At 42.0% G+C, this 20898-nt stretch overlaps 2 protein-coding genes across 2 annotated transcripts in view; one reads left to right on the top strand and one right to left on the bottom strand.

Moving 5' to 3' along the window:
* Positions 1 to 20898, bottom strand: part of necab1 (N-terminal EF-hand calcium binding protein 1) — a gene marked incomplete at both ends in the record, with an annotated part of 112051 nt that overhangs the window by 16809 nt on the left and 74344 nt on the right. The window lies entirely within an intron of this gene.
* LOC308292124 (uncharacterized protein) lies at positions 17240 to 19511 on the top strand. The gene is made up of 5 exons (XM_080734381.1): positions 17240 to 17781; positions 17975 to 18046; positions 18378 to 18464; positions 18571 to 18649; positions 18878 to 19511. The coding sequence occupies exons 1-4, from the start codon at positions 17673 to 17675 to the stop codon at positions 18603 to 18605; spliced, it is 303 nt and encodes a 100-aa protein (XP_080590507.1). The 5' UTR covers positions 17240 to 17672; the 3' UTR covers positions 18606 to 18649; positions 18878 to 19511.

Below are 20898 nucleotides of genomic sequence, written 5' to 3'. Positions count from 1 at the left end.
CAAACATCGGCCTCATGGTGGCGCTAGAACAAGGCCATTTGAAAAATGTGGGGCAGAGGTTCTGAATTGGCATCCAGGGAGTGTGTGTGCTCATTTTGGCAGCGACTGGGCCAACGGCGCCGGAGATTAGCTGGTAACAAACTCGGAGGACGGACGCACGCACGCACGGACGGACAGGGGCGAAAACATACTCTCCCCCTGCCTTCGGCTGGTGGAGACAACAAAGGTGGTTGTATCTGGCTTCTCTGCTCTTCTATTGAGAAAACATAATGTATTCCTCATAGAAAGAAGGCAGGCTGTTATTAACTCAGTAGTAACAAATGTCAGCATTTGCACAGGGGAGCCGGGTTTGGAATCAGGAAAGTTACATTTAACACTTGGTATGTTATTGTGTGAGAGGTGAAGTTGATCTGACTGTTGTCAGTTAATGAAAGCAGCACGTCTTTATCGTATCAAAAAGTTAAATACTCATACTCTAATTAAAAGTACCTTTTCAATCTTTCCAACCTTTCCAATCAATCAACCGATCAACCAATCAATCAATCAATCAATCAATCAATCAATCAATTTGTCAATCAATCAACCAATCAATCAATCTATCTACTTATATTCGTCGCATACAATTACAAACTAAAAAAAAAATCACACCCGTGTGAAGTGGAGCTGTGTGTGTGTGTGTGTGTGTGTGTGTGTGTGTGTGTGTGTGTGTGTGTGTGTGTGTGTGTGTGGATCATGTGTACCGATTTTTGTGACATTTGAAGAAAATATGTAGGAAAAGGAGCAAAAAGTGTGTTTTGGAGAAAATTCAAGATGGCGGAAAATCTATCATGGCGCAAATGGGCGTGGCCTATATGGGGAGATGCGTCATGACCAAGCCCCCAGAACCCTGGGGGCGCTTTGAAGCATAAAGTACATGGTGGCCGTTTGAGGTACTGCAGTTGGGTCAACTATTCATACAGTTAGTTCAGTTGAGGCAGATAGCCCCCCGCTACCCCCGCCTCCCCGTTTCTCGCTCCCCGACCGTCGTGATTGGCTCAGAAGCCAAATAGTTGACCCAATACGTCACTTTTCAGAGGCTTTTCAAACGCGGAAGTACGCTTCATGCGCTGGGTGAGCAACTCAATGCAAGTGGACGGGCGGGGATATCAGTTGCCCTCTCTATTCTTATTATAACTCTATGGTCATGACCCAAGGAATCCAGGGAAAAAATATTTTTACTTTTCCGACCTACGGTTCAAGAGTTACAGGCCAAAACGTAAAGTGGGGTTATGGCGCCACCATGCGGCCAAATGACACAATTATTTTTTATTTAATCCTTGAAATCATTATGAACCTCCTCTCCAAGTCTTGAAACTCTAGCCCCTATGGTTTGCGAGAGACAAATAATTGAATGTGAGTTTTTGCGATTCCCATTATAAGTCAATGGGGAAAATTAATTCACTAATAAATTAATATCAATTAAACTATTGAACCTTTCTCTTAGCAAGTTACTAGCCCACAATTCCCGAGTAAGCCGGTCGATTTGACATATGGCGCGAGTGTGTGGTGGCAAAACTGTGGGACTAGTAGCGTGCCGAAGTTTAGGAAGTTCAGGCTACATACACACACACACACAGACACACACACAGACAGACAGACAGACCCACACAGCCACGTATAGGGAGCCTGTGTTTCACACAGCTCCAATAAAGTTTCCCTAGAACTATAGTGTGTTGCCCTGTTAGGGCAACCACACTAACTAGAAAATGTGCAATTTGGGAAATTGCGAGTGTGGTTGCCTGCCCTGCCACCCCCTATGGGTCGAACTGGAAATGCTTTTGGGGATTTGTTGAATATCCCACCCGTGACTTGTGGTTAAAATTTGGTGTTGACTGGATGTTTCGTTTCTGATTTATGGCTACTTCTTACAAAACGGGCTCCTCCCGCTAACTTTGGAACCCTGTTACGGAAGAACGGTATGGACTATCAAAATATCCTTTGAATATGTTTATCGCATGAGTCCATAGATCATGTGTACCAATTTTTGTGACATTTGGAGAAAATATGTAGGAAAAGGAGCAAAAAGTGTGTTTTGAAGAAAATTCAAAATGGCGGAAAATCTATCCTGACGCAAATGGGCGTGGCCTATATGGGGAGATGCGTCATGACCCAAGGAATCCAGGGAAAAAATAATTTTAATTTTCCGACCTACGGTTCAAGAGTTATAAGCCAAAACGTAAAGTGAGCTGTTATAGCGCCACCATGAGGCCGAATGATGTAATTATTTTTCAGTTAATCCTTGCCTGCATTATGAACCTCCTCTCCAAGTTTTGAAACTGTAGCCCCAATGGTTTGTGAGGGAAAAATAATTCAATGTGAGTTTTTGTGATTCCCATTATAAGTCAATGGGGAAAATGAATTCACTAATAAATTAATATCAATTAAACTATTGAACCTTTCTCTTAGCAAGTTACTAGCCCACGATTCCCGAGTAAGCCGGTCGATTTGACATATGGCGCGAGTGTGTGGTGGCAAAACTGTGGGACTAGTAGCGTGCCGAAGTTTAGGAAGTTCAGGCTACATACACACAGACCCACACAGCCACGTATAAGGAGCCTGTGTTTCACACAGCTCCAAAAAGGTAGTATTTTCGTTTAACACAGTGAATTATATAGCCCCACGAACAGTGAGAAATAAAACAAGACAAACAGGACTAAACTAACCTAAAGCACTTTTCACTCCACAATAAATACATAAAGATTGTATCTATGTGTCTATTATGTCATATGTCATGTCATGTCATGTCAGGGGAGGGGTGACTGCCCATGTGTGACGGGGAAAGCTGGAGCCAGGGTTGAGAGTGGGAGGGTCCTGGTCAGCCTATAACTAAGCACTGTTCTGTCCTGCATGTGTGGATCCGGGAGTTTAGTAGGAATAGACTACTATCTATAAAGTCACCACTGTCCTACTGAACTCAAGACGATACTGGGCCTTTTTAAGAGAGAGATGTCGTCCAAGAGCTTTTTAAAGGCGTCAGAAGAAGCCATGCTGAAGCAGCCTGTGATTAAGTTACACAGAATAGGTGGGTACATGTTTTTATGTTTTTATGTCACTGTACACTTTTCCGGTGGTTGACAAAGTAGCTTACAGTATACACTCAAGTAAATACTCAAGTAGAGACCATTGTAGGCTATTTTAAATGCTTACATGACATGTCAATTCTATACTTATGGCTCACAGGAACGCTTTGTTAATGCTTCGTATAAATCATTTATATTCTATCTTCTTCGTGTCCGGCCATCTTCTATATCACATTTTTCCAATAGGTTGGACGCAGGCATATGCAAATATAGATATTCTATCTGAGATGAGCTCATTAATTTGTCAAATAACAAAAATGTGTTGCTAATCGTTGCTGTCAGTGTCAGGTGGAAACCTTAATGTCCAAAGCTGTTCTTTTAATATTATTTTTAAAATCTGACTATACTTGTAACTTCTATTTTCACAACAATTATGTCTTTCTTATGTATTGAAGAAATTCAGTGGTGTAAAGTAACTAAGTACATGTAGGCCTACTCAAGTACTGTACTTAAGAAACTGTTGAGGTATTTTTTACTTTACTTGAGTATTTGAGGCAAATGTTGTACATTTACTCCTCTACAATATTTTGACAGCTTTAGTTACTTAGTTATTTTGATCACTACTAAAAAAGCATACATTAACATTCAGCCCTATATACTTTGGCTATTTTTGCGACCGTAGGTCGCAATTACTACCAAAACCTCCACAGGCTGTCCGTGAGTGAGTCAGTCCGTCAGTCACACGTCACACGTCACACTCTTGCCCTGCTCATATCTCCACAACCGTTGCCCCCATCCATGCCAAATTTTGCACACACACTCCTTACCTGCCAAACTACAACCTCCAAGGACCCCCGGAGCTACAGGGACCCCCAGGTCCCTGGGGGACCCCCAGATGTAAAAAATAACCAAATGTGCAAAAATGACCAAATGACCACCCCAACGGGGCTGCTCACGGGGAATTCCCGGGGACCACCGACTCCTGGTGCTCCAGAACGGATGCAAAAGTGGTGGTGCCCCCAGTGGAGGACCCCCTACACTGCAGCTCACATAAAATGCCGTAACTCCGGCTAGGAGCGACCGGGAGAGCCGGGGCCGGTACCTATTCGTCCGCCTCGGCGGCGCGCAGACCCCACCCCTCATTTCTCACATGGCCCTCTTCTAGCGCCACCATCAGGCCGATTCTTGCAAAGCGACCGCTTATCTCCCGATTAGGGAGTCTTACTGGTAAAATAGCTGAGCTTGTGAATCTGCTATTTCCAAAAGATTTTTATACAATATACATTTTAAAACTGTATTCTGCATCATGCATTATGTTGATGTCAATACTTTTATATTTTTACTCAAGTGCGTTACTCAGATTTCTACATTGTGGTATCAATACTTTTACTTAAGTAACAAATGTGAGTAGCCTACTTCCTTCACCACTGATAATGTTACTCATTAAGCTAATCTCCTGTTCTCCCTCCAACCATTGACACCTGTGTCCACAACACATCAGTTTACCAATGACAGTGCTAGTGCCTGTGTGTGTGTGTGTGTGTGTGTGTGTGTGTGTGTGTGTGTGTGTGTGTGTGTGTGTGTGTGTGTGTGTGTGTGTGTGTGTGTGTGTGTGTGTGTGTGTGTGGAACCATCTGTTCTCCCTTCAACCACTGACCCTTGTGTCCACAACACATCTCTTTACCAATGTTAGTGCTCGTGCCAGTGTGTGCCTGCATGAGTGTGTGTGTGTGTGTGTGTGTGTGTGTGTGTGTGTGTGTGTGTGTGTGTGTGTGTGTGTGTGTGTGTGTGTGTGTGTGTGTGTGTGTGTGTGTGTGTGGGCGGGTGGGTGGTGTATTCCACTGGTTCCCATGCACTGGGTCGGGACCCATTTGTGGGTCGTTGACACATTTTTATGGGTCCCTTAATTTTGGTCACATTCCCAAAAAAGCCTATTCGTTGAAAGATTTTCATGAGTAAAAGTAATTAAAGTATTTTCACTAATAAGCAATAAAATCAAAATCTAAGAAATTCCATAAATAAGAAAACAAACGTCTAAGAAGTCCTGACATTAGCCGATCTGCTGTTTTCACTAGTTTGGGTCCCAGGCAAATGTCTAATTTCACAGGCTTTGGCCAAAGTTTGGGAACCACTGGTGTAGTCTACTTAGTTTTGTAATACATCAAATATGCTTATTTAATCCATTTATAATGGATGGAGTAAAAGCGGAGGAGAGCTCAGTAGTCGGTCCAGCCTTCTTTAGAGTATTTGTTTAGACCAGGGGTAGGCAACCATAGGCACAGGTGCCAACACAGGGGAGGGTGATCACTGGCACACTGGCCGAAGTGTGTTAAGAGAGGATTTTTTTTTTTAAATCAATTAATGTTTTAAACTAAATAAAATAGTTTGAGTCACCTAATTCGCAGCACATTGCATCCTGCACATAATTCTACATACATTAAAATTCTGAACTTTGACTGGGGAGGGAGTCGGAGAGATAGATGGGTTATTGCTCTGAGTCTAATGATCGGTATAACAATGTCCTGACAATCTAAATATGTCAGAATTATTTGATGGAATGTCAATAAAATGTATGTTGACATGGCACACTGACCCTAGAAAATGAAAACATGGCACATCATTTCTAAAAGGTTGCTGACCCCTGGTTTAGTGTCCAGTTGGAGGGTCAGCAGTAATTGGTCAGCAGCCACTGCTGCAGCAGCCAGTCTTCCAGCTATAGTGTCCTCTCTCTGATGCCAGAGACAACAGGAGGCTCCCTCTGTTGTTCCAAACGGCCCCTTAGCAACTTGGATCAAGTAATGAGGAATAGACCTGTTTTGCAAAATCAAGCCAGACAACTCTTACCTTTCTTCTCCTTTGTTACTTGGTTAAGTTTGCTTAGGACATTCTGCTCTTCTAGATATAGGTGTCAATAGAACCTTCTAGATCTTGTAGGCCCTCGTTGTTTAAGCTGATCTAGAGTGCTTGACGACCTCGACAACCTTTCCCCATGAAGGACATTCTGTGATGATGATGATGATGATCATCATCCCCCCCATGACTAGAAACTCTTAAGAAAGATGTAGTGAGATGCTTTTAAATTTAGAACATCATCAGTTTGTAACACAACACAGCTTGCATGTTATTTCCAAACATTGTTTTGTATAATTCTTTCCTCTCCTCATTCTCCATATAGATGTCTTTCCTGCCCAACTACCACTGACGAAACATATCTACAGCAAAAACGGTCATCTAAAACAACACCAGAGAATTCACAGAGGAAAGAAGTCCTACTACTGTGACCAGTGTGGGACAAGATTCAGCAGAAACAGTGGTCTCAAACAACACCAGAGAATTCATACAGGAGAGAAGCCCTACTACTGTGACCAGTGTGGGACAGGGTTCAGCCAGAACAGTAATCTCAAACGTCATCAGAGAATTCATACAGGAGAGAAACCCTACAACTGTCACCAGTGTGGGAAACGGTTCGCCCACAGCAATAGCCTCAAATATCACCAGAGAATTCACACAGGAAATAAGCCCTACCACTGTGACCAGTGTGGGACAAGATTCAGCACAAACAATACTCTCAAACAACACCAGAAAATCCATACAGGAGAAAAGACCTACAACTGTGAACAGTGTGGTAAACGCTTCAGCCAAAGCAGTAGTCTCAAAGATCACCAGATAATTCACACAGGGTTGAAGCCCTACTACTGTGACCAGTGTGGGAAACGGTTCAGCCAGAGCAAGCAACTCAAAAGTCACCAGAAAATTCATACAGGAGAGAAATCCTACAAATGTGACCAGTGTGGCAAACGGTTCAGCCGCAGCGAAAGCCTCAAACATCACAAGAGAATTCACACAGGAGAGAAGCCCTACCACTGTGACCAGTGTGGGACAGGGTTCAGCCAGAACAGTAATCTCAAACGTCATCAGAGAATTCATACAGGAGAGAAACCCTACAACTGTCACCAGTGTGGGAAACGGTTCGCCCACAGCAATAGCCTCAAATATCACCAGAGAATTCACACAGGGTTGAAGCCCTACTACCACTGTGACCAGTGTGGTAAAGCGTTCACCACAAATGCTAATCTCAAGCTTCACCAGAGAATTCATACAGGAGAGAAACCCTACCATTGTCACCAGTGTGGGAAACGGTTCAGAGTGAACAGTCATCTCACATCTCATCTCACCAGAGAATTCACACAGGGTTGAAGCCCTACTATCACTGTGACCAGTGTGGTAAAGCGTTCACCACAATTGCTTATCTCAAGCTTCACCAGAGAATTCATAGAGGAGAGAAGCCCCATAACTGTGATCAGTGTGGGAAACGGTTCAGCCAGGTCAGTAAACTAAAACGGCACCAGGGAATTCACACAGGTTTGAAGCCCTACCATTGTGACCAGTGTGGAAAAGTGTTCACCACAAATGCTCATCTCAAGCTTCACCAGAGAATTCACACAGGGGAGAAACCCTACCATTGTGACCAGTGTGGGAAACAGTTCAGCCATTGCAGTAGTTTCAAACGACACCAGAGAATTCATACAGGAGATAAGACCTACCAGTGACAGAGATTTCGAGGGAAAAGTTTCTCTGTAAAATGACAAGTCACCTCAAGCAAAACTACACTGTGTAGGCCTACTGCCAATTGCATGTAACACGTCATAACACGTTTTCAGTTATTATCAAATCAGGGCTGGCATACTTGGTCTTCATATCGAGACAGGTAGATTTGTAGGCACAGCGGAGGAGGATAGGTTGTGTGGTCTGTGTGATCTAAATGAAATTGAAAATGAAATGCATTTTGTTTTCTACTGCCCGTTCTACAATTCTATTAGGCAAGGCCTCTTTAATAAGGTAGATCCAAATTATGAGTTTGTGTGGTTGGATGATTCTGAGAAGCTAAAACAACTCTTTGAATATGATATGTATTCTTTTGCCTCATTTCTTGACAAGGCTTGGTCAATGAGAAAGAGGGCCATTTACATGTAAAATGGTATTGTCTTGTTTGTTCTTATTTTGTTCATGTGTATACTGTATGCACATTTACTGTGGACTGTTGTGATGTCAGTGTAATGAAATCTTTTTGTGTAATGTGTCATATAATCCCATATGGGATGGGTCAAATGGATGGCATGACACGTAAATAAATCATTCATTCATTCATTCATATTATGACGATCTTTGGTAACATTTTTTAGCCACCATTTCATTCTTGTCATAGAGAGATCCATGAGATCACGTGATCGCAAGATTTCCTCCACCATCCGCTTCCTGGTTATTCTTTTTGGGAAATGCCTGTATCTAGCCTCAGTTGTTTTCCTATATACCGGTATATGCATTTTTGGCAAGACATACTATTTACATTAGCCAATAACTAGAGAACAGACGGGCCAAATGACTCGCTTAAACTTTTTTCACAGAAGCACAGAGGAAACCTCCATGTCCTTGTTGATCATCATTATTGATTTTTTTCTGGAGATAAATTATACTATGACTACTTGAAAAGGTAAGGAAAACGAAACACCGCTGTCAGGCTTATTTATTTAGCCTACTCTGGCAGTGGAGTTAATTGGGCAATGTAGTGACTCTTCTTACCAACGTGCATATACTGTACAAACTTTCAGCGGTGGAATAAAATTGAAACTTCAATGAAATATCATGATCATAAATTCATAATGATGATGATGACGGTGATGATGATACTTTGAAAATAATTTCTCATGGTCAGTGGTTAACCGATTAACACCGGGAAGGCTTCATTTGTCATTTTATACATCAAAAATAGCAGATATACAAACTCACATCACGTCACTTCTCGCCGAGCTGCGAGCTTGTATGTATATATATATATATATATATATATATATATATATATATATATATATATATATATATATATATATACAGTATAATATATATTTTTTCAATTCATCCCCTGAGCTCATCTCTCAAGACAGATTCAGAGCTCCGCAACTGAATCTGTCAGCTCCCTTTACAACATCACATTTTTGTCTCATGAATGCGACAAAAAACTAAAAATATTATTGTACTCTAGTCTCCATGGCGTGACTAATCAATAGAAAAAAAGTCATTTTGGGGTGAACTACTCCTTTGTGCCCCCTCAGTTTATATTATAATTATGTAAAGTCAAGAAAGTATCCAAAACAACACAAATATTGGCTGAATATTATTATTGTCATAGAGATTACAATAACAGTATTGAAACACAGTTGCCCCCTATAATAATTATCTGATTATTATTATTATCCGCAGCTGGTGCAGCAGCGCAACTCCCATCTATTACGCAATTTAAAATCACCTAAACCACAGCGCAGTAGCAGTGGCTGTTATGTCAGCTCCCAAAAACTGGCATCTGTTGTAGGTATTATAGATAATAAAAAGAATGTTCATTATTACTAGCCTATAGACGGTAAAAAATATGTGCCCCCTCACATTTTCAATATAGCCCCCTTAGTCATTTCATCATGCAGCCAGCCCTGGGTCCATGGACCCCCAGGGGTCCTTGGGGGGGCTCCAGGGGGTCGGCACAGCACAATGTGTTAATACAGTATCACAATCATTTTAACCCCTTCATCCATTTAGACATTGGCTATTAATAAATAGCAGATTTTACAAGCATTTTGCGATGCAGGATGTGCATGTGGGTCAGTGTGCAGTGACAATGCTGGTTCTGTCTATGTTTGCACGTTGGCACAGCCACGGTCCTGGACACACCTAAATCTAACACAGCCATCATTCATGTGATTAGATGTAGGCGTGTTTCTGACTAGCCTACCATGTTTTTTTTTTATAGGCTGTAGTTTTTAAATTGAATCAGAGAAACAATGGAACTACAACATATGTTTTCCCGTGTCAGGAGCAAGAGCACCAGACTACTGGATATTATCTTGCATTTATCTTGCAACTGTTGAATCAGAATTAAGCCTGCTGCCACTGCACACACTGAACTGAACTGTGTTTTAAATTGACTCTTTCATATTCTTGACTAATAGTTACAAACAGTTATTATGCTGATTAATTATATACGATGATACACGTTGTGTATGTCAAATGTAAACACAAGTTTTATTATCAACGACTAAAGCACTTTTCAGTCCACAATAAATACATAAAGATTACCATTTTAGGTGTCTATTTGTACAGTAAGTGTAGTCATGTCAGGGGATGGTTGTGTGTGTGTGTGTGTGTGTGTGTGTGTGTGTGTGTGTGTGTGTGTGTGTGTGTGTGTGTGTGTGTGTGTGTGTGTGTGTGTGTGTGTGTGTGTGCGTGCGCGCGTGCGCGCGTGTGCGTGTGTGTGTGTGTGTGTGTGTGTGTGTGTGTGCGTGACTGGGAGTGCTAGAGAAGGGATGAAGAGTGGGAGGGTCCTAGTTAGCCTATAACTATATTAAGCACTGTTCTGTCCTGCTTGTGTTGATCTGGGAGAGTTTAGTAGGAATAGACTACTATATATAAAGTCATCATTACCACTGTCCTACTGAACTCAAGACGATACCGGGCCTCAAATATCATCTATCAAAGTGGAACAAAAGACTTGTTTTGTTTTTTGAAGAGATGTCGTCCAAGAGCTTTTTAAAGGCGTCAGAAGAAGCCATGCTGAAGCAGCATGTGATTAAGTTACACAGAATAGGTGGGTACATATTTTTGTGTTTTTATGTCACTGTACACTTTTCCAGTGGTTGACAAAGTAGCTTACAGTATACAGAGACCATTGTAGGCTATAGATTAGTATTGAATAATTATATTTCAAGCCGGTAGAGCCTCTTTAATATTTGACAGTTTGGCCAATGTTACAATATAGTTTGTTGATTAATGTAATGTTCTTGTGTTATTATTATTATAATAATACTGCAAGGCGTTGTGTGCTTGTAGATCTGCTCTTTTCACTACCTGTATGATGAAGCAGGGCTTTAGTTCACGAAAAAGAGTACAAATTTGAAACTTGGAGATACAAGGTTTCTACCTGACGATATACTTTGGCCATCCTAGAATAGTCAAGCTTGTGGATGTGCTATTTCTATATTTTTAGGGAGATTTTGTATCATAAGTACTTTTACTTTTGGTTTATGTTGATGACAATACTTTTATACTTTTACTCAAGTAAATTTTGAATATCAGACTTCTACATTGTGGTATCGATACTTTTACCTAAGTAACAGATGTGAGTACTTCCTTCACCAGTGACAGGTTACACATTAAGCTAATCATCTGGGAACCCCCCATCTGTTCTCCCTTCACTGGACTCTGTGTCCACAACACCTCTGTTTACCATTGCTGTGCTAGTGCTCGTTTTTGTGGGTCCCTTATTTTTTTATTTCCTACATTGTGTTTTTCATGATTGATGAAAAATGTATATACATTTATATAAGTTAGAAAATGACTGTCTAAGAAGTAGTGAAAATAGCCGATCTCCAAGCTCACAACGCGACGAGAAGTGACGTGTTGTGAGCTTATAGATCTGCCGTTTTCTTTGGGCAAATGTCTAATTTCTCTTTTGGGGTACGGGCAAAAACGTTTGGGAACCAGTCTACTTAGTTTTGTAATACATCAAATAAGCTTACGGTATTTAATACTTGTCTAACGGATGGAGCCTTGGTCTGGAGGAGAGCTCATTAGGTGGTTCCCAACCTTCTAATGCACTGAGAGAAGCCAAGCTAATGGTTGGCTTGGTAATTCAATGTAATCTCTATGCAAACCAGCTTTAAAAATGTCCAAGCTTTTTTTCCAGCTTGGAAATTTTAAAAGCTGGTTTACATAGAGATTACATTGAATTACCAAGCCAACCATTAGCTTGGCTTTTCTGTTTGTAAATGAGGCATTAGAGTGTTAGTCCAATTGGAGGGTCAGCTGTAATTAGTGTGCTTACCTTAACAGGGCAACCAGACAATAGCACTTAATTGTCTTACTTTCTTCCATCCATCTTTCCGGATAAACTTTATTTAGCTCCTACTCCTCCCACAGTTTTGATGGCACGCACTTGGGCATATACGACCGGCTACCATTGCCTTCTAAAGTTTGTGTATGCAACCTGACGGTCGCTTATCTCCCGATTAGGGAGTCTTACTGGTATAGTTTAATTATGCGCAGAGTATATGTCGGCGTCCTTATTTCCTTGTTTTAAGCTCGTAGCCCAATCAGGGACCAGCATTTCTGGTGATGCCAGTGATGCCACTTCATGACCCGCTCAGCTGGCACACAAGTAGGCCATACATGGCCTACAAGGAGCAAGTTGGCTCTGTTAGGGTTCTATTTACTTTGAGTGCAGTTCTAGTTTATATTAATTTATTTGTGAATTAATGTTCTCCAAATAAGCTATTTCCCTCTACATTGAGCAAGGACAACTGGCTGGTCTGTGTGATTCCATGTTCCTGCCCTGCTCGAGATTGTTGGGACTGATTCCTTGGACCAGATGATCCGCATGCTGTAAGCTTAAAGCTTCCAAAGCCTTTGGAGGAGCTTGGGGCCAAACCTTTTAGCTCATAAACTGAAAGAGAAATTATACATTTGCCCGGCCGGGACCCAAACTAGTAAAACAGCAGATCTACAAGCACACAACACGACATTCTCTGCTGATGGATGTTGTTGGTGTATGGATGGATGAATGGATGGATGGATGGTGCTGAGTCTGTGATTTTCTGTTAGGGTCTCAACGCCCCAGAATAATCATATTTGAACTGTGGACACCCCCACCCGTTAAGCACTTGGAACGCGCCTGCAGGGGATCCGACCGAGGTTGAGAACCACTTGTGCTAGGAAATCATTTCTTGAAGGGTATAATGTCAGATGTCATAGACATCATAAGACTTTTACATTACCAATAGCTGAGTAAGCATGTTTGGCTTTCACAGCATATCTCCATATACAGTACATGGATTTCCATATATGGGTACCAGGAGTCTCCATATATGGGTAACTGGTCCGATATACATCACTAGCCAGCTGGCCAAGAATTGGCGCAAGGTTGCATGTTGCCCTTAGGCGTCTTACTAGTGTACTGTTAGTTTATAAAGGGTATCTGCATATTTTGAAAGTGACAATTTAAGGACTTTTTATGACCATTTCCACAGCAACAGTAATCAGCAAACGGTGCTAATTAAACATGGTAAACATTAGCCAAAAAACAGCACGGAGACTGCCCTATTGAAGATCACAAATGACCTTCTCAGGGCTGCTGATGACGGCCTAGTCAGCATTGTGGTTCTTCTGGACCTCTCTGCCGCGTTCGATACCGTCTCCCATACCATCCTCCTCGATCGCCTCTCCACCTATCTCGGCCTCACGGACATAGCCCTATCCTGGTTCCGTTCATATCTCACCAACAGACAACAGTTTGTCACCATCAACTCTTCCAGATCACACCCAGCCCCAGTTCACCACGGCGTGCCGCAAGGTTCCGTACTTGCTCCACTACTATTCACCATATACATGCTCCCCCTGGGTCAGATTATCCGCCACCATGGACTAAACTTTCACTGCTATGCTGACGATACACAACTGTATCTGAGCACCACACCTTCCACTCAGCTCCCTCCTCAGACCCTTGTCAATTGCCTCACTGAAATAAAATCCTGGATGACCACTAACCTTCTCAAATTGAACAGTTCAAAAACAGAGCTCATGGTTGTAGCTCCCAAGGCGCTGCTCCAGAGGACTGGAGATTTTCTGCTTCAGATTGATGGCAGCTCCATATCACCATCTCCGGAAGTTCGCAACCTGGGCGTCATTCTGGACTCCACCCTCTCCTACCAGTCACACATCAAGTCCATAACCAAATCGGCCTTTTACCACCTCAAGAACATCTCCAGGCTCCGTCCATTACTCTCTGATTCCGTGGCAGAGACCCTCATTCATGCCTTTGTGACATCTCGTTTGGACTACTGCAATGGAGTCCTTTTCGGGGTCCCAAACAAGTACCTGGATAGGCTCCAGTATGTCCAAAATTCAGCTGCCAGAGTTCTCACCCGCACCAAGCCCTGGCAGCACATCACCCCCACCCGTAAACAACTGCACTGGCTTCCTGTTAAATATCGCATCAACTACAAACTCCTCCTTCTCACCTACAAGTGTCAAAACGCCCTGGCTCCACAATATCTCTCAGACCTCCTCCATGATAAACCTACTCTATCACGGACTCTGCGGTCTGCAGACTTGGACCTCCTCTCTGTTCCCAATGCAAAGAAGCGAACCCTAGGCGACAGAGCCTTCAGTGTGGCAGCCCCCACCCTGTGGAACACTCTACCATTGGAGATTCGCCATGCTCCAACACTGGACTCTTTTAAGGCTGCATTGAAAAGACACCTATTCACTCAGGCTTATGGCACTTAGTTTTGTTTTGTTGTTTGTATAGAGTTTTGTAAAGCGCCTTGGGTTTATGAAAGGCGCTATATAAATGCAAGTTATTATTATTATTATTATTAAAATTGTCAAAATGTACCTAAGGTTGGGGGGTCCCAGTTCAAATATAATTATTTTGAGAGTTGAGTACCAGACTTTGTCTCACATAGAATTGGTTTGGTTAAGAGGGGTATTTTATATGATAGTAAATATCATATCAATAAATAATAGCAACCATATACTATATGCTATTCAGTGGCCAATCTGTTCCTGGCAGTTGATGCCCTGTAGAGCAAAGTATGATGTATTAACTGATTAAATGGTGCACGTCAAAGAGGCTATGACTAGCCACAAGATGCTTCTAAATTTTGAACAGTATCAGTTTGTAACACAACACATCTTGCATGTTATTTCAAAACATTGTTTTGTATATTTTTTCCTCTCCTCATTCTCCTATCTAAGATGTCTTTCCTGCAAAACCACCACTGACGAAAGATGTCTACAGCAAAACCATGCATCTAAAACATCACCAGAGAATTCACGCAGGAAAGAAGCCCTACGACTGTGACCAGTGTGGGAAACGGTTCAGACTGAACTATGGGGTTATTTTTAGGACAAAACAAATTCGTATTCGTACTTTGCCTTTTTTTTACTCGTAAACATTTTTACCAAAAAAACTATACGTAAACAAATTAATTGGAAAAAAATATCCGTAAAAAAAAAAAAAGTATGAATGTTTTTGGGGAAGCTGCAGTGATTATAATGCCAAAACAAAAAAACAAGACAAAATACGAATATTTTCTTACTGATTTACGAGTTGTTTTGTTGGTTACTTCATCACGAATGCTTTCATCATCTCACGCACACGAATCTGTATCACGCGCACACGAATGCGAAACGGCCAATAATCACGTGATCGGCAGAGAGCCAATGGGGGTGCGGCCTTTCCACTAGCCAATCATAATTCTCCATTGTTGGCAGCGGTTGCCATGTCTGGTAAAAGTGAGTAATCTGTTGTTTATGTTCCTAACATAATATGCCCTATATAAAACCTATATCCACACGATATTTGTTTTTAAACTATTGACTAAATTGACTAATCAATCATTTGTATACATTAAATAAAATAGAAATGCATATATTATTAATACACACGATAAAAGCACTGATAAAGGTCACTTACAGATGCTGCAAATCAAAACTAGACAATTAACCTTACCTCCGGCCCTGACCTTTTTACTGTAAATACAATATTTATTGTTTCTTATTTTTTTCTTATGATTGATGATACAATGTGCACAATAGCCTAATGTTTTTTATTATTCTGTCATTTAATGTTGTAGGAATTGATAGATAGGCTACCCCAGTGTAAAAAAACACCCCAAAATCTTTTTTATTTCTCTTTTTAGTTGACCTTGTATCACTGAACTGTAGCTGTCTTGTACTTTTCTTTTTAATACTTTTAGTATAGATCTTGATTGCCCAATAGTTAGAGGGGGGAGGGGCGGGCGCGGATGTGCGGTCTCGGTACTTCCGGTTCATCCACAGACTGCGTCGTGCTGTTAATTTTCTCCGTTAGATAAAAATGCTTTCTTTTCACCTTTTTCTACTTTTATCACTTCTCAAAATACGTTTTATTTGGATGCTTCATCTTTTTACCGTTCATTTTTTTTGTTAGTGTTGTCATCGGTTTTTATTTATAAAGGGAAACAAGATATGTATGCTACAGTCTTCACACAGCAGAGCAGACAGAGAGAGGTAAGATAAACGCTATTATTATCATAAAATACAGCAATCTATCTAATAAAACGTTTGTTAATTGTGCTTAGCAGTAGTGTCTTTTAGTGTTTGGGCCGGGGTCTTTATTTGATGTAAAGAAGAAAGTTTAATATTAACGCTAGCCTCATTAGCATCTTAGCTCCGTCTATAATAGGCTACGGTTCTCTAAGTGGGGTCCGGGGACCCCCAGGGAGTTCCAGGGGGTCCCCAGCTAAATTATAGTTAGGAACCAAATGGACCCTTAGGGGTATGTAACTGTACAAATCATTTGGTTCCATGTGTACACTCTGAGTTATGCTAACGTATGATTTTACAATATAAGTTGGGGTCTCAGAGATACAAATGGTATTAAATGGGGGTCAGTAGCCTAATGGATGTCAAACTGGGGGTCCTTGAAATTAAAATGGTTGGGAATCACTGCTAGAGCCGTAAAAATGTTCTCTTATGGGGTCACTGGCCTAAATGGGGGTCAGTGGGAATGTGGGATAATACAAGTCAATTCTTATGTTCACGATTGTGCTTGGCGTCGTGTGAATTGTTATTATTCAAGGAAAGTATTGTTCTCTGATGTTTGTGTTGTCTGTTTGTTCTCTGAACAAGCAGCGTCGTACACTGATTTTGCTTCAAACATGGTTCGCCTCCGTCAACCCACCGCAACTGGCGTTATCGATCAAATAATTTGCCATGTGGTTTTCCATTTACCTTTACCTTATACCTTACATTAAGCTGCCAGCACAACAACTTCTATGGAGTGTCCATGGAACCAAATGGACCCTTTACGGTCCATTTGGTTCCATCTGGACACAAACGTACCATTACATTAAGCTGCCAGCACAACAATTTCTATGGAGTGTCCATGGAACCAAATGGACCCTTAACGGGTCCATAAAGGGTCCATTCTCCATTTGGTTCCATCTGGACAAAAACGTACCGTTACGTGTGGTAAAAGTACTCAAATGTTTTTACTTTAAGTACAAATATCAATAATGTAATGTAGAAATACTCTGTTACAAGTAAAAGTCTGGAATTCAAAATGTACTTGATAAAATGGCTAAAGTGTTGGCATCAAAATGTACTTAAAGTGCCAAAAGTAAAAGTACTCTATGCAGAATGTCCCATTTCAAATATTTTGAAAATGGCAGATCTACATGCTCACAATGTGTCGCACTGTGAGCTTGCATTGGAGTAAAAGTACTCCAAAGGCACTCAGCTTGTTGTGTATTAAAGTACAATAATTTTGATCTGTGATATAGAGGAGTACAAGTATTGGAAATTGGAAATAATTCAGCTTGTAGTGGAGTAAAAGTAAAATATTTGGATCTGAGATATAGTGGATTAAAAGTATTGGAAATTGATAATACTCTAGTCAAGTACAAATACCTCAATATTGTACTCAAGTACAGTACTTAAGAAAATGTACTTAATTACTTTACACCATTGTGTTACCCTTGATTTTAACCCTGTATTCTCCTTTTATTTCCAGTATAACATTTCAGGATGATGTATTCTATGGAGGAGCTGTGTGCTTTGGTTAGCGTCAAGTATGTCAGGGGCAGACATGACGAGGCAGAGACTGTACTAGAGAGCAGTGAAAGCAGCGAAGAAGGTTTGTGGGATAAAAAAAAAATAGAAAGAAAAATAGGAATAAGTCAGCTCAGTTTAATGATGTGTGTAGTGATTCTGGCTGTGGTGCAACTTGTGTGTTTAATTTGGAAATCAAAGTGTTTTAATCATGAATTACAATAATTAGCTGCTGTATTCAGTGTTCTAATGATAATCTGTATCTTTGACTTTCCAAGATGCACATGATTGTGACCAAGTTGATGCTGCCAGTGCTGGGTCAGCTGTTTTGATTCAATCTGGGAGTGAAGGTATGTGGTGTGGTGTGTTATGAATTACTAGCCCTTACCCGTTCAAAGATATGAGCTCCGAAATGATGTGCAGTGTGTGGGTTATGGGATGTGCATATGTGTATATGAGGGATGGAAAGTAACTTTAACTGGTGCTTGCATGCTAATATGTAGGAGCATCAATGTAAGAAATACCCGTTCCATTTAACGGCTACAGAGATACTGTGTACCGATCTGCATGATTTTTGGACAACATCTGTAACAGTGCCAGAATCAGAATCATACTGTACATGACCAGAAAGCGCCTCACACTTAATGTGAGAACATCTCATATTTCTTTTCTGTTCTTTAGGTGCAGACAGAGTTGAGCCGGACTCAAATGTGGAGGATGAAGATTCTGAAGGAGTTGAGGATGACGACACAAGTGGGGACGAAGAAGGTTTGTGTACAACCAGGCTTAAGTCAGCCAGAGCAAAGAATGCAAAGTCCTAGCAACACTGAATTATGTCAACGTGTGCATTCTGTTTGTTCCTCTGCTTTCCCAGATCCGCTTGATCGAAACTGGACACCTGACACGTGACCAACATGGTGATTCTCCTGGTGAATCGGAATCTGGAAATGAAGGTGTTGTCATTATTAATATGGACACATTGATGCACATGTGTGTAATGTAGTATCTTGCATGGTGCATGTTTGCTATTTAACTCTTTTCTTTCAACTACACATCCATACAGTACACATGTACATACCCACACAGATGTGCACGCAAGGGGCTGCACAGATACACACAGAGAGACTCGCACACTAATGGTCTGAATGACAAATTTTCTCTCTTTTTGTGACACAATATAGGACTTGAGGTGGAAGAAGACTCCTCAGGTGTTGATGCTGGTCTCTGTAGGAAGAGGAAAAATCCAGAGGGCTGGAAGAACAACATCCAGAAGAGGCGTAGAATGATAGGCCAGTCATATCTCGGGAGGAAGAATCGAGAGTCAGTGTTAAAGGAGGGAAGAAAAATGGGTGTGTCATGTCAGTCTGCAGCCTGCCACAGGTCCAGTAAACTGCACTGCAGAGAAGTGGAAGAGTCGAAGCGAGAAGAGATCTTCAAGTACTTCTGGGAGAAATTAGACTGGCGTGAGAGGAAGATTTATGTTGCATCATTGGTAGAGGTGAGCAGTGTAAAGCGACGGAGGACAGGAGCAGAGAAATCCAGGAGGTCGGCATCCATTTTCTGTCACCTTGTCGTAGATGGCAGGAGACTCAGAGTGTGCCAACGCATGTTCCTGTCAACCCTAGGCTTGAAGCAGTGGTCTTTTTTGAAGTGGGTAGGAAGAAGAGGGAAAAGCCCTACTGAGGAAGATAAGCACTACTGCCGGTCCTCGTCCTCTAAGATGTTAGCCTGCTTCCAGACCAGAGACCCCGCCCACTCTCAGATTGGACTCTTTCTCTGGTCTGGAGCTGAGTACAGGAATCACTTTTTATTTTCGGCTGCTCCAATGAGCGCGGGGGGTGGGGGGTGGGTCTAACGAATATCCAATGCGCGCAGCAGTTGAAACGATTCAAACGAAGTTCACACACAGGCAGGCTGAGGAAGGCACACACACACACACGCTGAGTTCACCAAGCTGTTTATGTTGATTACATGTTTCTGGTTGCAGTTCTGTCACTGGCACAGACAGAGACACACACACACAATCACACACACACACAGTCCGCGACCGTGCGTCGCGTCCACCGTGCGTCTCGATCACCGCGCATAAGTCCCTCCCTGTAAATTGCTTAGAATAGAGCACAGTTTCAGACTAAAGCGTGAGCTGAGTCTGAGATCAGGCTAGATGTACCTGGAGCCTGTGTTCAAGTCCATCAATCACCTCCATGCAGAGTATATCCGTTCCAGTGCAGACCATGGCATCCAGGCGCTGTCAAGGCAAGTGTTCACCAGAATGTTTAAGGACTTGAATTACTCTCTTTTTCACCCGAAGAAAGACCAGTGCGATACCTGCTGTGCGTTCAAGGCTGGGAACATTGAGGCTGCCACATGGAAGGAGCACTGCAACAAAAAGGACACTGCACGAGCCATGAAGCAGAAGGACAAAGACGAGGCAGGTGAGAAGACCTTGGTGACATGCATGGATCTTCAGGGGCTCCTGCTCTGCCCCAAGCTACAGGCCTCATCCCTCTATTTCAAGACCAAGCTCTGTGTCCATAACTTTACCATGTATGACATGACTTCACATGATGCATCAAATTACTTATGGCACGAGGGTGAAGCTGGTCTCTCTGCCAACGAGTTTGCTTCGTGCATCGTGCACTTCCTCGAAGAACATCCCTCTTATGGTGAGTACATTCTGTGCACAGTGTGATTGAGAGAAGACTGAGGAACAGAGACATCTGCATTCCAGCTGAGTATGTCGTTGCCATCCGGGAAGCCCGTACCAATCCCAGGCCATACCAAGTGAAGTATGTAGACCACACTTTCTTCAAAAACTTCAGCCAGGTGAACCTCTGCAAAGCCATCCGCCCGGGAAAGGTCACTGGGGATCCCACCGTGCATGACCTCCGAGCAATCGGGTATTTGAATACATAATAATGACATAGCTGCGGAAACCAAAACAAACATTATTTAATGATTATTAAAACCTGACTTTTCTCCCCTGTACAACGTTGATGGCAGTATGGAGTACAAGATCGACCACTCAGACGCCTGGAAGCCCTACGAGTCCCCATCACTGAGGAGGAAGAGCAACATCACCACAGTGTCCCCACTCTACACTTGCCGCCGCACCATTAAAGCGATGAACTTCAAACATCTGCAAGAAATGAAGCAGGTGTTGCCCAGTGATTTCCATGGCTTCTACAACGCCCTCCGCTAT

Source organism: Nannobrachium achirus (assembly GCF_963921795.1).
Source record: "Nannobrachium achirus genome assembly, chromosome: 10".
Lineage (NCBI taxonomy): Eukaryota > Metazoa > Chordata > Actinopteri > Myctophiformes > Myctophidae > Nannobrachium > Nannobrachium achirus.
Note: the sequence above shows the minus strand (reverse complement) of the source record. Positions and strands in the feature narration are given on the sequence as shown.